The sequence below is a fragment of the Coffea arabica genome, chromosome 2c (genome assembly GCF_036785885.1).
Source record: "Coffea arabica cultivar ET-39 chromosome 2c, Coffea Arabica ET-39 HiFi, whole genome shotgun sequence".
In the NCBI taxonomy this organism is placed as follows: Eukaryota; Viridiplantae; Streptophyta; class Magnoliopsida; order Gentianales; family Rubiaceae; genus Coffea; species Coffea arabica.
In genome coordinates, this window is record NC_092312.1 from 62,672,957 (window position 1) to 62,689,792 (window position 16,836).

The 16,836-nt window shown below is 34.3% G+C and overlaps 1 protein-coding gene across 1 annotated transcript; it reads left to right on the top strand.

Moving 5' to 3' along the window:
- The first annotated feature begins 8,127 nt into the window (after positions 1 to 8,127).
- On the top strand, positions 8,128 to 13,638 carry LOC113724476 (uncharacterized). The gene is made up of 7 exons (XM_027247376.1): positions 8,128 to 11,226; positions 11,396 to 11,572; positions 11,662 to 11,932; positions 12,016 to 12,091; positions 12,897 to 12,977; positions 13,067 to 13,187; positions 13,273 to 13,638. Exons 1-7 carry the CDS (start codon positions 8,128 to 8,130, stop codon positions 13,636 to 13,638), a joined length of 4,191 nt encoding a protein of 1,396 aa, XP_027103177.1.
- Positions 13,639 to 16,836: the final 3,198 nt, after the last annotated feature.

The following is a 16,836-nucleotide window of genomic DNA, read 5'->3' on the forward strand; positions in this document are numbered from 1 at the left end:
TCACCAGGGCAACTCGGTAAGAGTTGGTGTCAAGTTTCACCTTTTATATATATATATATATATATATATATATATATATATATATATATATATATATATATGGACGGCTCTATAGTCTAGTATCAAAATCGTACCAGTGGTGTGGGAATTAATAAAATATAGAAGAGTAAGACTTGTCAACTAGTACAGCCAAAAATTGACCAATAGGCCACCGGGTTAAACGGTAAAAGAAGAGTACTAGCTGTTCAATAAAATAAAGTGCATCTCGGGAATATCAAGTCGGGGATATCAAGAGCACTTGAGCTGTAATTGAGCGGTTCTTTTTGACAAACTCCAGAGACTTCAGCAGATGAAATATACCAATAACACTCCGTGTGGGCATTATCAAGAATGAACAAAACAATACAGATCACAGTTCCAAGTGAATTTTTTGGTACAATAGAAATCTTGATATGGGTAAATGTTTTATATTTTTTGCAAAAAAATTCACTATACTTTACTTTGTTCGTTAACTATGATACTTCAAATTAAAGCATCAAATACAAAGTAACCGTAATATATTGTATTTTTGCCAGATTCTTTTTTGTTCATTTTTTGATTACATATATTAACATTATATTTACAAAAAAATATAGATCTAATGAGTTGAATCAACTCAATTTTCTCAACTTCCAGTACAATTAGGAGTGGCAATCGGGTCCAAATCGGGGTGACGGGTCGGGTTGAGACCTGAGTGTAACAGAAAACCCGTTGACCCGAACCTGACTCATCAAACCGAAACAAGTCAAGATATTTGACACAAACTCGAAAATTTCTGATTGGCGGGACGATCCGAAATGATCTGAAACTTAATTTTAATTTATTAATTTATGATTGTAATTTCTAATAAAACCAATTTCGTACAAAACTAATTACATAATCAAGTAATAAAAATTTAAATAAACAATCCTAAACCAAATCTAAAATAAATCAAACATCGTAAAGGTGTTTTATCCCAAACCAAATATAAAATAAATTAAAACAGTATAAAAGTAAAAAATAATATAATACATTATTTGTCCAAATATAATAACTTTAATTTCACTCAAGTTAAATAAATTCATTTAGGATTAAGTGATAATACCTTTGGAAAAAAGTTAACTTAGTTTAGTTAGATAAAATAATCTTTATGTTTATTAAATTATTATTAATTCACAAACGGGTTATCGAGTCATATCAGATTGCAAGGCTCCATTTTTTTATTCATTTTTTGATAATGTATTAATATTGAATATACAAAAAAATATATAGATTTAATAACAAGGCTCCATAACATATAGGATTGCAAAATGAGCTGAATTGGCTCAATTTTCGCAATTTCCAAAGCTCGAGTTCAACATTAATCTCGAGCTTGAGCTTGAGAAAAATAATAATGAGTGATCATTATTTTATTTGTTTAAGAAAAGATATTTATAACATAAATGAATAGTCATTTATAACAAGTAATAGAAGTGAATAACTTCAAATTATCATATGATCAAATGGAGCAAACGAACTCTACATGAAATGGGAGACGAATAATCTTGTTGTCTAGCATTTGGTAGGCAGTGTCATGTTAGATGTTTGGTTTAACCAAAAAAAATAATAGGGGTAAATTAGTCCAAAAAATTAAGTGTAATTGTCATGCCCAAATTAGTCCAATACATAAATTTTTGTGCAAATTGAGGCGGTTATTTTTCCCAAAAATGTTATTTATTTCTTTAATATGGGTAAATGCGTAAATAGCAGTTGTTTGTTAACTGTATGACCATATCGGTCAAAAATCATGGTGTATGATTAATTTAAACAAATTAGTCCAAAACTTAATTTTTTATTAGTTATGGTAAATAAAGCCAAAATTCTGCAATTTTATTAATATCTAGTTAACATAGTGTATACAATTGTTTGAATATATTATTATATAGAAGGTGTTGCATTAATGTTTGTAGATTGTAACAAAAGTAATATAAGATGGCACAAAGAGTCATTTATAAAAAGAAGAATAAAATAGTCATTTATACCATCAATTTGTTAAAATATATTCATCCAATGGAGCAAATGAACTCTGCATGAAATGAGAGGTGGTTACTCATCTATGGATCAGTAATCTTGTTATTCAGCGTTTGGTTGGTTTTGCGTTAGATGTTTAGTTTAACAAATAAACATCAATATTTATTCTATCAATAATAGCATGAGATGGAATTACTTACTTGAGGATTGCAAAATTGCTTTTTGGTACAATGAAAATATTGACAACGATCTTGAGCTCTATCAACCTTCATTTTAAAACTTGAGTTCAACATTAATCTATTGAGCCTAGTTGAGCTCGAGAAAAATAATAGCAAGTGATCATTATTTTATTTGTTTAAAAAAAAAGTTATTTACCTCTATTATTTTAATATGGGTGAATATTCATTTATAACATAAATGAATAGTCATTTATAACAAGTAGTAGAAGTAAATAACTTCAAATTATCATATGATCCAATGGAGCAAATGAACTCTCCGTGAAATGAGAGATGATTACTCATCTTTGGATGAGTAATCCTATTGTCCAGCGTTTGGTTGCCAGTGTCAAGTTAGATGTTTGATTTAACAAAAAAAAAACTAGGAGTAAATAAGTCTAAAAAATTAATTTAAATTGTCACACCCAAATTACTCCAATACATAAATTTTGTACAAATTGGGATGGGTTTTTTGCCCAAAAATGTTAATTATTTCTTTAATATGGGTAAATGCATAAACAGTTGCGGTTTGCTAATTGTATGCCCATATCGGTCTAATATCATGGTGTATGATTAATTTTGACAAATGAGTCTAAAAATTAATTATTTATTAGCTATCATAAATAAATCCAAAATGTTGCAATTTTATTAATATGCAACAAACATAGTTAACTACATATTAATGATACGATCTTGTATTAATGTTTGTAGATTGTAATTAAAGTAATATAAGACCATATCGGATTGATGAAATGGACGGAATCCAAACGTGTACAATTCATTAGGGGAAAAAATTGGCGCAAATGCATGAGATGGAATTCTATTTCAAGCAAGGAAAGTTTTCATAGTTGCCGCACTTTGACTTCTCGCCAACATGCCGATGTGTGGTGGGAACCGTGAATTTGAGGGACAGTAGTTAGTCTCCTATAGGTGGGAACCAATAGTCAAATAGTGACCCAAAACTTAGTGAAAATAATTAAACAAATAATTAGTTGCGTAAAATTGACTATTTTGTACTTCATAAAAATTAATCAAACAAAGAGATGCATATCCCACCGCATAATGCAAGACCCACATATAACATTTTCCTCTAACATTAGTGATTTATATAATTATTTGAAAAACATAAACGTGGTCTTTATCAAAATTTAATAAATATTACTTACCTTCTTTTCAATTTTGGGAGGGTTGCTTTGTTGATTTTCCACCTACTTTTCTTCCATATACATTGTGATGGATCCTTGCCATTCTTCAATAATTTATAGTATAGGTTCAAAGTAATGCCATTTATTATCCCCAACAACCATTTTAATTCATTAAATTTTTAATAACTCATTTCCAAAGTGAAAGCATTGAATGCAACTTGGACAGTAAACTTGGAACTAATCCTTGAACAATCTAGTTGTGGTACAACTAAATTGAATTTTGTCTGATACAAATTCGTTGGGAAGACCATAAATTCTTAGGATGTGTGGACGGTAGAATACAAGAATATGCTCTTTTGTTTCTTTAAGCCAGGCCCCACTTCTCTCATTTTTTAATACACAGGTTCCGGTTATGCATCTACAAGACTACAACAACCGGTCATGACCCAAGGCAGAAATAGGATACTTTATATCAACACTTATTTTCATCCATCATTGCAATTATCATTTGTTGAGATGTCACTTCCACATTGGATAATGATAAATACTACACGTCTAGTATTTCTCTCAATACTAGATTGCAGATGGATCCATATCTATACACATATATAAGAAGCAGTTGGATTTTCCTCTTTGCCGCAGTTTTCGCCTTGCAATTTCATCTGCTTTGTTTGTGAGGAAAATTTGAGAAAAAAATGGGGATCAGTTTCATTTGCTTCGTTGAGTTTCATCCGCTTTCTTTTATCGGATTATAGTCAGATGGTTGCAGTGTGTGCAATCCAAGGTTCATTAGCTTTGTTGGTGAGGCAAAATTTAAAATAGAGGCATCTGTCTGTTGCCATGCAGAGAGAAAGATTTCAAATGGAGGCATCTGTCTGTTGCCATGCAGAGGGAAAAATTTTAAATGGAGGCATCTGTCTGTTGCCATGCAGAGGAAAACGCCGTTTGTTTCTTTGTTCCAGAAAGCTCATTATCTCCCATCTCTCATATCTGTTGCAGTGTGTGCAATCCAAGGTTCATTAGCTTTGTTGGTGAGGCAAAATTTAAAATAGAGCCATCTGTCTGTTGCCATGCAGAGAGAAAGATTTCAAATGGAGGCATATGTCTGTTGCCATGCAGAGGGAAAAATTTTAAATGGAGGCATCTGTCTGTTGCCATGTAGAGGAAAACGCCGTTTGTTTCTTTGTTCCAGAAAGTTCATTATCTCCCATCTCTCATATCTCATATAGATATAGATAGATGGTGGTTTTGTGTCATAACCCATTAACATACTGATACTTTGTGTCATAACCCATTAACTTACGGATATCTTTGAAATTGCATTTGTGTCGCTGCATTCTTTTTTTGCCTTCCAACTGGAGTTTTAGTTTTCTGCCGTCTGTCCTTTCTTTGTGTCAAAGAAGGTAATGGCTCTATTTTTGTTCGAGTATATAATGATAGTATTCTTGTTGCACGTTCTATTCATCGTCTTCCATTTTCTTCTTTGCAGCTTTTAAACGATTTCCACCTCTTAAACAGCTTCCTCTTTCTTTCTTTTGTCGACTTCTAGCTTCGTCTGCTAACTTGGTCCTTTCCTGCTTCTTATATCTGCAACTCCATCGGCTGGTTGTTATCCGTCCAAGTTTGCTCGCCAGTTGCAGGTTCGATTTTATATGCATGCTTATTTTCGTCATTCTTCTGTTTACTGAATGAATGTCTTATTAGTTTTGGATTGCTAGATGTTGCATTTTCCTTTATTGCCTGTATGATTCTTGCTGTCCAATACAATGAGCTTCTCCAAATTTGTTGTTGATACGGTTGATTCAATAACTGAAAAAAAGAAACAACGTAATAAAAAATTAAGAGAACAATACGCTGCGCTCTCTCCTAAAGAAAAGGAAATTCGTTTGGCTAAACAAAGAGAGGCATATCAGAAAAGAAAATTAAATAATTTTTTAGCTCTCTCTGCTCCTGAACAACTGAAACGAGCTGAAAAATCGCTTCTTAGGGAGACTTTTCGCCTTCATTGTGACCAAGCAAAAGTTGAAGAAGAACAGAATCGTTTAGTAAAAAAAAAGGAACTCCGTCGACAGAAGCAGAGAGAGGCTTATCATAGAAAAAAGATGTGCTTATCTTTTGGTGCTGATACATCAGAGCATATTAAAGGAACTATGCATCCTGCTCCTGCTACTGAGTTAAGTGCTACTATGACTACCGACTGCCTGTCGACTCAAGAGGCAGAAATTCCTAAAAAAAATATTAGTTCCACTTCTGCTGCAAACAGCATACTATGTGCTGAAGTATCATCTCCAGAAAGTCTCCACAAAATGGAAAGTGCCACTTTCGCTGCAAACAATATTTTATTTGCTGAAGTGCCATCTACTTCTGGATTAGTCATTCAAGAGCCGGTTAAGAGCAATGCAAAAGGTATATTAACATACAAACGTACGTCTAACTCATCCTTCAAATTCTACAATGTTATCTTTTACTTATTCTCATGTCTACATTATTCACTGTTGATTACTATTTTCAGCCACGGATGTACTCGAGTCAAACAACAATGACAAGTCTAAAAAACATATCACTATTTTCTCCAGCTATGAAAGAGGTATTAATTACTTTTATGTTCCATGGTTTAACCTTTTAGCATTTATTATTACATTTGTATTGTGTACTATACGCTTGTGATTTATAATTAGGATCCTCCTCCAATACAAAGTCGAATGATAAGTACAGATGCTCTCGAAACTCTGGTTTGCATTGCTCAGGTTTCTTATTCTTCTCTACTGTTTATATTTTTTTTACGTCATGTACCATTGAATCTATTTACAGCAAATATTAGTCTTCATCTATTTTGTATACACATACATCAGATGAACGCCGACTATGCCCTGGTTGTTACAACTTTCTCTCTCAAAACCTTCAGGAAGTATCAGGTTGCACATATTTGATTATCTCACCAAGTCTGCTTACAAAATACTATAATTTCCGACATGATTTAATCACTTTCTCTCCGCTTATTCTTAATAGAACAATCAACATCGTTATGTGCGAGGCCTACTGTAACTCCACCGGAAAATGGTACCACATCGAATGCAACTACAGAGCATACTGCTAAACAGACTAAGAGTCGAGGTACTATACTCTTCTTTTACTTAAAACTGAGCTTTTGACTCCGAATATTTTCAATCTTCACCTTCCTTAATCACCTATCCAACTACCTAGCGCCTCATTTTTTTTGGATTAATTATTAAGCTATGTTTTGTTCATACAGCTAAACATTCTACAAGGCATTGTCCGGCCAAACACTCAAGGAAAAAATCTAATGCATCAAAAGGTTGTGAATTATTTTTCTTCTTTTCTGATTCCACCAAATAGCAGTACAATTTTCCCCTTTGATATTTTCCAATTACCTGTACCATTGATCGTATCTTGCTCTATTTCGAACTAGCTAAACATTCAACATAACAATTTGTCATTTTTAATTTATAGGTAATAGAGTCCTACAAGGCATTGACGCGCTTAGTTACATACCTGACAAGTCATATAAGTTACCTCCAAAAGAAGAATGTCAGTATTGTCATGCACAAAAATTTCATTCTGAAACAGCTAACTTCTGCTGCTTTGATGGTTCTGTTGTTCTCCATGACAACAAATTACCGAGTGTTCTTGTTGAGCTCTTCACTGCTGAGACACAAGAGGCAATTTGTTTTCGTACATATGTTAGAACATATAACAATATGTTTGCTTTCACCTCCTTTGGTGTTCACTACGACAAAACACTCTGCAAAAGAAACAATGGAATCTACACTTTCAAGATTCAAGGACAGACTTACCATTTCATTAATCAACTGATTCCTCATCATGGTTCAGGAATGTATCTCCAACTCTACTTCCACGACACAGAGCATGAGCTACATAATAGAATGGCTGTATCAGATAGATTAACTGAAAGTCTTGTGATCAAACTCATGGAAGTTATGAAGACCAATCCTTATGCTTGCTTTTTCCGTAGTTTACGCAACATACCTCAGCTGGATTCTTACCAAATAGTCTTAAAGTCTCACACTGATAATGATCAACGTGTATTCAACCAACCAACAGCTTCTCAAATTGCAGCTCTTTGGGTTGAAGGAGAAAATTCAACTAACGTCTACTCCAGACATATACAAATCTATACTAAAGAGGGTCATACTCATCGAATTCAATAATATTATGGATGCTATGATCCTCTCCAGTACCTGCTGTTGTTCCCACTTGGAGAAACTGGTTGGCATCCAGGAATTAAAAGATCAGAAAAAATCAATCCAAAAAAAAAACAAAAAGAGCAACAAGAAAACAGCAGACTTCAGCAACATTGTCTAATTTCTCTTCTGCTCAAGAAATGATTGACAAGGAAGAGCAAGGTCAGACCATTTATATGCATTTCTTATATATACAAAGCTGTATATTTACACCACTTTTGTTATCTCTTATCTCTCTTATATATAAAAAAAAATACATATTTACGTCAATTTTTCTTAATGCTTATTTTATCTGTAGCTATTCAGGAGTGCAACAACTCAAAGGAATATATATCAATGAGAGAATACTATGCTTACAAAATGCAAATTAGACACCACTGTACGCCTAGCATTCTCAATACTGGACGACTATTTCAACAATTTGTAGTCGAGATGTATGTGAAGATTGAAACCCAGAGATTGGATTTTTACAGAAGCAGGCAACAATTAATACGAAGAGAACAATTATAGGGACTGATGGACAGTATTATTCAAGGACAATCTCGCGGAGCACAGGTTGGCCAAAAAGTTATCCTTCCAGCTTCGTTTATTGGGGGTCCAAGAGATATGAAAAGACGATATGTGGATGCAATGGCTATTGTACAAAAATTTGGCCGACCAGATATATTTATTACAATGACTTGTAACCCTGCCTGGTCAGAAATAAAAGAAACAATGTTACGTACAGATGAAGCTCATAACCGACCAGATCTTCTATCAAGAGTATTCCATGCAAAGGTGAACATTTTAAAGGAAGATTTATTCAAAAAACATATATTTGGAGAGGTCGCAGCATATACTTATGTTGTGGAATTCCAGAAACGCGGACTGCCGCACATTCATATGCTTATTATCCTGCAACCGAGATCAAAATTATATTTCACAGATTCGTATGATCGAATTGTGGCAGCTGAAATACCAGATGAACACGAAAATAAACATCTGTTCAATATGGTTCGAAAACACATGATGCACGGTCCATGTGGAACAAAAAACCCAAAGAATGTCTGTATGCAAGGCTCATTTATGAGAAGATGCAGAAATAGTTATCCAAAGAAATGGGCCAGCAGAACAACTCATGGAAACAACACTTATCCAACTTATAGAAGAAGAAACGATGGCAAGAAAATTATTGTTCGTGGACAAGAGCTGGACAACAGGTGGGTAGTCCCCTACAACCCTTATTTACTTGCAAAATTTAATTGCCACATTAATGTTGAAATATGCTCTACTGTTAAAGCTGTTAAATACATCTATAAATATATCTACAAAGGACATGATAAGATACATTTCCAAGTTAACAATGATAGTGAACCAACAGCTAATAACCAACAAACTCAGATTGATGAAATCACAGAATACCAATCTGCTAGATGGGTATGTCCAGTTGAAGCTATATGGCGTATTTATAGATTCTCATTATCTGAAATGTATCCTGCAGTTATTCATCTTCAGCTACACCTTGAGAACTTTCAATGCATGACTTTTAATGAAAATGAAGACTTACGAGATCTTCTGCAAAATTCTTTCAGGAAAAGAATGATGCTAACGGAATTTTTTCACATGAATGCTACCGATCCATTAGCTAAACATCTCAAATGTACATACAAAGAATTTCCAGAGTACTTTGTATGGTATCCTGGAAAAAAGTATTGGGCAGTTAGACAACTAAAAGATAGTATTGGTAGAATAGTTAGCGCCAGTCCAACAGAGGGTGAACGTTACTTTCTTAGACTGTTACTTACTCATGTTAGAGCGCCAATATCTTTTGACGACTTGAAGACAATAAATGGAGTTCATGTTGGTACATATCGACAGTCAGCTATCTTGAGAGGTTATTTTGAATCAAATGATTCACAAGAACAATGTATGGAAGAAGCTGCTTCATATCATATGCCACACAGTCTACGCAGATTATTCGCAACTTTATTGGTTTATTTCCCACCAGCAAGTCCTCTTATTTTATGGAGCAAATTTGAACAGGCAATGTCTGAAGACTACAATAGAATGTATACTTTACCTGCTGAACAGGTTAGACTTAAAGTACTACACCAGATCAGCAACTTTTTAGATTCAATGGGAAAAGACATCAACAGCTTTTGCTTAGTGTCTACAACATTAAGGTTCCGAGATAGATACACAAATACAAGAGATACCTCAAGTGAGCTAAATATTCAGGTATCAGAAACAGATTTATTAGCCGCTACACAGCTCAATACAGAACAAAAAGCTGCTTTTGATCACATAATGGATGCTATATTTATTAAACAAAAAGGATGCTTTTTTATTGATGGACCTGGAGGCACAGGAAAAACATTTCTATACAAAGCTTTGCTAGCTACCATAAGATCAAGAGGTTATGTAGCCCTTGCAACTGCATCATGTGGAGTTGCAGCATCTATCTTACCCGGAGGACGAACAACGCACTCGCGCTTCAAAATCCCTATAGACATGAATCCAACTAATATGTGTAAAGTTAGCAAACAAAGTGCTTCGGCAAATTTACTTTGCCAAGCAAAATTAATTCTTTGGGACGAAGCACCAATGACTCATCGACATGGAATTGAAGGAGTTGACAAACTTCTAAAAGACCTGATGAATTCTACAGAACTATTTGGAGGAAAAGTTATCGTGTTTGGGGGCGATTTCAGACAAGTCTTACCCGTAGTCACAAAAGGAATCAAAACAGATTTCATCGAAGCAAGTATCATTAGTTCCTATATTTGGCCACAACTCACAAAACTACATCTCAGCCAAAATATGAGAGCCATAAGTGATCCAGAGTTTACTGCTTATCTCCTTCGAATTGGAAATGGAACAGAGCCACTGATTGATGATATCAACATTCGCGTGCCAGACAATCTCCTCATTCCCTACACTAACGAAGATGAGTCCATCAACATACTCATAAACTCTGTTTTTCCAGATCTTACAACTTTTAGTAATCAAAATTTTTCTTTGGTAAACAGAGCAATACTTACAACGAAAAACGAATTTGTTGATGAACTAAATAGCATTCTTATAAAAAACTTTCCTGGAGAAGCACATGAATATATAAGCCGCGATAAATCCATTATAGAATCAGAACAGGCAGTCTTAGAAGATTTCCTTAACAGTTTAACTCCAAATGGTTTCCCACCTCATAAAATTATCCTAAAACCAAATACACCAATAATTCTACTAAGAAATATTGATCCTCCGGAAGGTCTTTGCAATGGTACCAGGCTTATATGTAAATCTTTAACACAAAATGTTATACATGCTATTATTAGTTGTGGTGAATTTATTGGTAAAGATGTGTTTCTTCACAGAATTTGTTTTCGAATAGATAATGATGCTGATTGCCCTGTTCCTTTTGAAAGAATTCAATTTCCTATTCGTTTATGCTTCGCAATGACCATTAACAAAGCTCAGGGTCAGACTTTAGATTATGTTGGATTATACTTACGCGAGCCAGTCTTTTCTCATGGACAATTTTATGTAGCACTGTCTAGAGCTAAAAATAGTACATCTATTAAGATACTGATTAGACCTCCCACCTCTAATACTAAATCATACAATGCCACACAAAATATAGTATATAGAGATGTTTTAGACATAGCAAATACCTTATGACCTGTATATTACTTGTCTTGTGTTTCTTTACCAGGAACTAAACATAGCTCCATATAATCGATTTTCAATTGTATAGTAATCTATAACTTCAACTCTTTACATCTTTCGTTTGCAGTTTCTCTGTTAACAGACAAGCATCATTGAAAGAATTCCTGTTTCACTCATGGAAAGGAAAATCAGCAAGGTCAATGAAATTGTGCCTAATACGCAGCACTGGACAGCTATAGTTGAAGTGTTTGACAAACAAAAAGTTCAGATATCAAAGGCTGGAAACAAATACAAAAAATTGGTTCTGGTTGATGACGAGGTACTACTGGCTACTGTTTTATAACAAAATAGAAACAACTCCTGCTAACTGATTTTTTCCATTGCCATGCAAAACATACTTGCTCTCAGGGAAACAAAGTGGATGCTATCATGTGCAAATCTGATATAGAATTCTTCAAAGATCATTTCCAGCTTTACAAAAGATACATGGTATCAAATGCACGAGTGGAGCGAACACAAGTAGAATTTCGAACTCATGAGAATCAATGTAACTGGATAATCGACAACTCCACTGTTGTTGAGGCTATACAAGAAGCAAATCCTCCGCAGCTTCCTCTGACAATCAACTTCATTCCTTTCAAGAAATTCCATCAATATATAGATGATAACACAGAAATAGGTACATCACTTTAACTAAAAAATATGATTCTATATTCAATTTATTATAGCAATCTATAACTCCTTTACAATTAGATGTCCTAGGTGTTGTCAGTGAAGTTCATCTTCGTACCTACAAAGGAACAACACCAAAGAGAGAGATCGTACTCATCGATCAAAGGTAACAATTATATCTATCAAATCTGAAATTATATATCCATTTTGGAACTTTCCTTATTCCTCCCAAATGAATAAATAGTTTCATGCCTGTAATTTTAACACTCTGGGGAGACCATGAAACTGATGAAGGCCAGGCTTTGACAAATATGGTCCAAAATATGCCTTTCATTGCTGCTTTACGACTCAAAGTAACTTCTTATCATAGTAAGTACCTATCTACATTCTAATCAGACTACCATATACAAATTACATTCTATTTATAATCTTATACATTCATTTATCTTTATACGTCATATTTTATTACCGAATAACGCTATATGCGCTACAGCAATGAACCTGTCTACAAAATTTGGATCTAGCATTCTTATAAATCCACCGATCCAGCAAGCTTCTGAAATCAGAACATGGTAAACAATACTCCCATACTATAAAACTCTTCCCAACTATTCACTGCTTATTTACTTTACATTAACAGCTTTTCCTTTAAAAAAAACACACCATGCAGGGCAACAAAAAATGAATACCAAATTCGACATCTAATGGCTGATAAAGCGTACAACGATCGAACAAAATTGCTACCATTACCAGATGCAGAAGAAATGACTACAATAAGAGACTACCTTCAGTTCCCTCTGGTAAATTTCACTTAGAGAACTTCTTCCCATAAACCGCACAAACCAATTCTTCTGTACACAAAAAAATAAACAGCCATATACATGTATGTCACAGCAAAAAGCTTATTGGGTACAAGGAACTCCTAAATTGCTTGACAGAAGTCAAAAATTCTGGTATAATGCTTGCCCCAGATGCTTCAAATCTGTACGTTCTATTCCACAGTGGCCAATTGTCTGTGTATCTTGCAACACGAACGTCCGAGTCACTCCAAGGTATGATACAAAACTCCACTCTAAAAAACATTTGCAAATTGCTATATACTGCAAAAATTTATTCCTCAACACTCTTCGCTTCAAAATAGATGTCGATTAACTGTGCAATTGGAAGATTACACCGGAAACATGACTTTGGATATCTATGGAAATGATGCTTCCCAATTGCTTCCTTTTACAATACAAGAGATTCAACAACAAGAGCAGCAGGTAACCATACATTAACTGAATACATTCTAGCTTGCTATTACTACACAAACACTCATAATAACATGTGACTATGTTTTCCTTGTAGAACGCACTTAATTATGAAGCAATAGAAGAGAATATAAGCAGCAATATAATAATTTGCTTCGTCAAGAAGATTGCTACAAACTATGCCACTGCTTCAAATTATGCTCCACTAACCAACGCCAAATACTCAGCCATTATGGTACACAAACTTCCCAACATGACCAGCACTTCACAGAGCAGCTCCAGCGGCCTTAGTGGAGAAAAAAACACAACAAGAATGCTCATCGACTCTCCACCACACCCAGAAACAACCGAAGTTGCACATACACCAGAATCTTCAACAAATATAGACAGCAATCTCCTGACCGCACTCAAACTGACAGAGAGCCCCATCAAAAAACAACGAACCGACAACTACAACAATTAGGCTTGCAACCCTTTAACATTTTTGAAAGTGCACAGAGCTCTAAGAAGCTTCAGCTGTAAATATATCTAAATATGCCTGCATGATCCTGTAAATTGGATATAGACAATGATCCACATAAGTCTATTCTCTTCAAAAGACCTGAAAAATTATCTATATCACAGACGCAGTCCATCAATCTTTTGCAAAATATGCATTTCACTTAACTCCTCAACAGAATAATATAAAAAAAAAAATCCCATGACGCCCGCGTATCGCGCGGGGACCGCACCTAGTATATATATATAGAGAGAGTAGACAAGCATGGGAGTCAGTAGCTAACACATTCTTAGAAAAATAAAACCAAATCAATGGAAAAATACAACTGTAATGCTGACTTTCCTGCTAAGTTCCAAACATGTACTATCAAACAATAAATGGACGGATGGACCTTCGGGGAGGGCCCTCCATCAAGTCATTTTTAACCTCTTATTGCGTTAGCAGAATGGCACGTCGCTGTTGGGTAGAATAGTCTTTGGAGACGATAGCTTCAAGGCGAGGGTGTCTACCGTGCAAGACAGCTCAGGGACTGTTTCTTGATACTGTTGACAATTTGGATTGAGATTCATTTATTTATTCATATAATTTATAATTAAATAAATTTAAGTTATTTATTTATAGTATTAATTTTAAATGATTGATCAAAATAAAATCATTAAATTAAATAGATTTATATGAATTATTCACAAAAATCACATATATTCATTTATTTAAAAACCAAATAAAAGTAGCGAGACTTATTAGCTAACTGAAATCTCGAATTTGTCGACTAAAGCCGCACATCACAGCTAGCTTGAGTTGGCTTGTCCAAGAAATTAAATAACCCTTGAGAAGTGGTGCAAGTAGGAAATGATGCTTCTATAATCATGGTCAATGAAGCTGAATTATGTGGAGCTTTTCTTGAATTGAGTCTAATTTCTGATGGTTTTTCTGTATTAAATGCATTAAGAAGTATCTTCAAAAAGTACATAAAAAAGTACATAAAAAAATATCAAGAAATGATTATACAAAAAAAAGTAATCAAAATATTTAAATGGATTGTAAATGAATAATTGATTTTTATTTAATCCATTTAGATCCATTTATTAAATGGATCTAAATGGAGTGGATAAATGAATCTAAGTGGATTGGATAAATTTCATCCACCATCCATTAAGTCAAAACCAATAACCATTTATTCATATTGCCCCTCTACTCATGCACATCGCTATTCTAGTTGCTGTTGCCTTGTGCATTGGGAAGAAACAGACAAGCACTTTGTGTCCCATCCCAAGTCGTCCCTGAAGTCTCCTTTCAAGTTTCAAAGTGAATTGTTGGAGTGTTCGTTTTTGTGACAAACATATTCGTGCTAAGCTAGCAAGTAGCTTTGAGCTTCCGGTTTGCCGTTTTCCAAACATTTGGCCAATAAATGACTCAAACAGAATTCATTCCAGTAGGTAATGTCTAAAATATGTCCAAGGTACATTTGATAGGTGATTTACACCAAGAAATTTGGAATAACAAGTCCCAAATCATTGCTAGTTCAAATCTGTCCAGATGTAAGGTATTCCTTCACCAGACCAGATTCGAGTTTTGATCATAAATCACTCAATTCAATTCGGAATTGAGCGTGGTTGGTGGCGTTGGAAAATAAACTCATAAGAATATATTTTCTCAGAAGAAACCATTTTCAAAATCTGTCCATAACCAGCTCATACGTGAGCATCAAATTGCAGTTCATAATCTGCCTCCCAGTGACAAATGAAACAGGACAGCAGTTTTTAAATGAATGGTTTGACTCACTCGAGAGGAACCAGAATGTGTATTTTATACCAAATGAAATCTGGAAATGTCTAGTTTCCAGTGCCGCAAACGGCACCTTATTCCGACATCGGAGCGATGAGTTATAGCCAAAACAAGACGACTGCCTGGGCAGTGACGGGAACAAAATTCCAGTTTTCTACCCTTTTGAAATTTCAACATTTGGGTGACCAAACAAGTTATTTTTCAATAAAACTTTTTACACAACCAATATAACATGTAAACAATATAAATTAAAACCTCAAAAATTTGCACAAAAGTGGTTGAACAAACTAGGGGCAAAATGGTCACTTTTTCCCATTGCACCTCATTTGAGTTTCCATCAATAACCCAACATTAATCCACTAGTTTAAGCACTAAATAAACACTATTACCATCAAAACATCACAAATCAGTTCATATATCCAAGGTGGGAGTTCATAGAGCCCACACAACCAATTTTCCATCACAAACAAGCTACCCCATATGCAAGTAAGAGTTTAAAGGTGCACTACAACTTCCATAAATTAAGTTTCTGAGATTTGATCGTTACCTACTTGCTTTGATGTGTACAACAGAAATTTTTGGTCCTCTCCTTGGCCAAGAAAACCGTGAAAAACTCCCCCTTTTCTTAGCTAGATGTAATCTCCAAGAGTTAAGTTAGGTGGGTCAAATTTTGAAGTGAAACGGAGGAAGTTTGATGGAGGAATTTGAAGAAGAAAGTTGAAGCTTGGAGCTCTCTTTTCTCCTTGTGTTGTTCGGCTGATGAGAGTAGAAAAAGAAGAGCATTTGCTGATAATAAGCTTCCGTGAGAGGCTTTAAGATTTGGCCAAAGTTTGTTTCAAAAGTCAACTAGGAATAGTGCGCGTACGCGCGCGTTTTGTGCTTGATTCCTCTCGAGTTTATTTCATTAATGCACTAAACTTATAATGCACTTATATCCATATAAATATTATTCACTCTTAATTGTTCCAAAATGAGGGTCTAAAGTCTCTCAATTAAATCGCGCATGTGAAAACGCGTATCTCCAAATTAAGCGCGATAAAGCGAAACTTCCAAGAATTCCTTGTAACGATAGCACTAATGACTATCACTTGAGTACTTAAACATAAAATTACCTATTTTGAGACTAATGTACAAGTTTCCAATTTTTTCAAACTTATTGTATCCTCGATTCAATTATTTATTCCAATCGCGTATTCGCTATTTTCATTTAATGAGTTTCCAAAAATTAAATTTTGAAACTAGTCACTTTAAAAATATAACGAAACTATAGACCCATGTAATTAGGTCTAAATAGACTAAAAAATAATATTCGGAGTAAATGGGCAATTAAATATTTAAATAAGTTCGAAATGGAATTTAAAATAATAAATTTTGCGA

Bases quoted from the DNA above. Each gene is read 5' to 3' on its own strand.
- LOC113724476 (XM_027247376.1), top strand. From the start codon at position 8,128: ATGGACAGTATTATTCAAGGACAATCTCGCGGAGCACAGGTTGGCCAA. The intron at 11,573-11,661 runs GTACTACTGGCT...ACTTGCTCTCAG, and splicing joins TGGTTCTGGTTGATGACGAG to GGAAACAAAGTGGATGCTAT. The intron at 13,188-13,272 runs GTAACCATACAT...TTTTCCTTGTAG, and splicing joins TTCAACAACAAGAGCAGCAG to AACGCACTTAATTATGAAGC.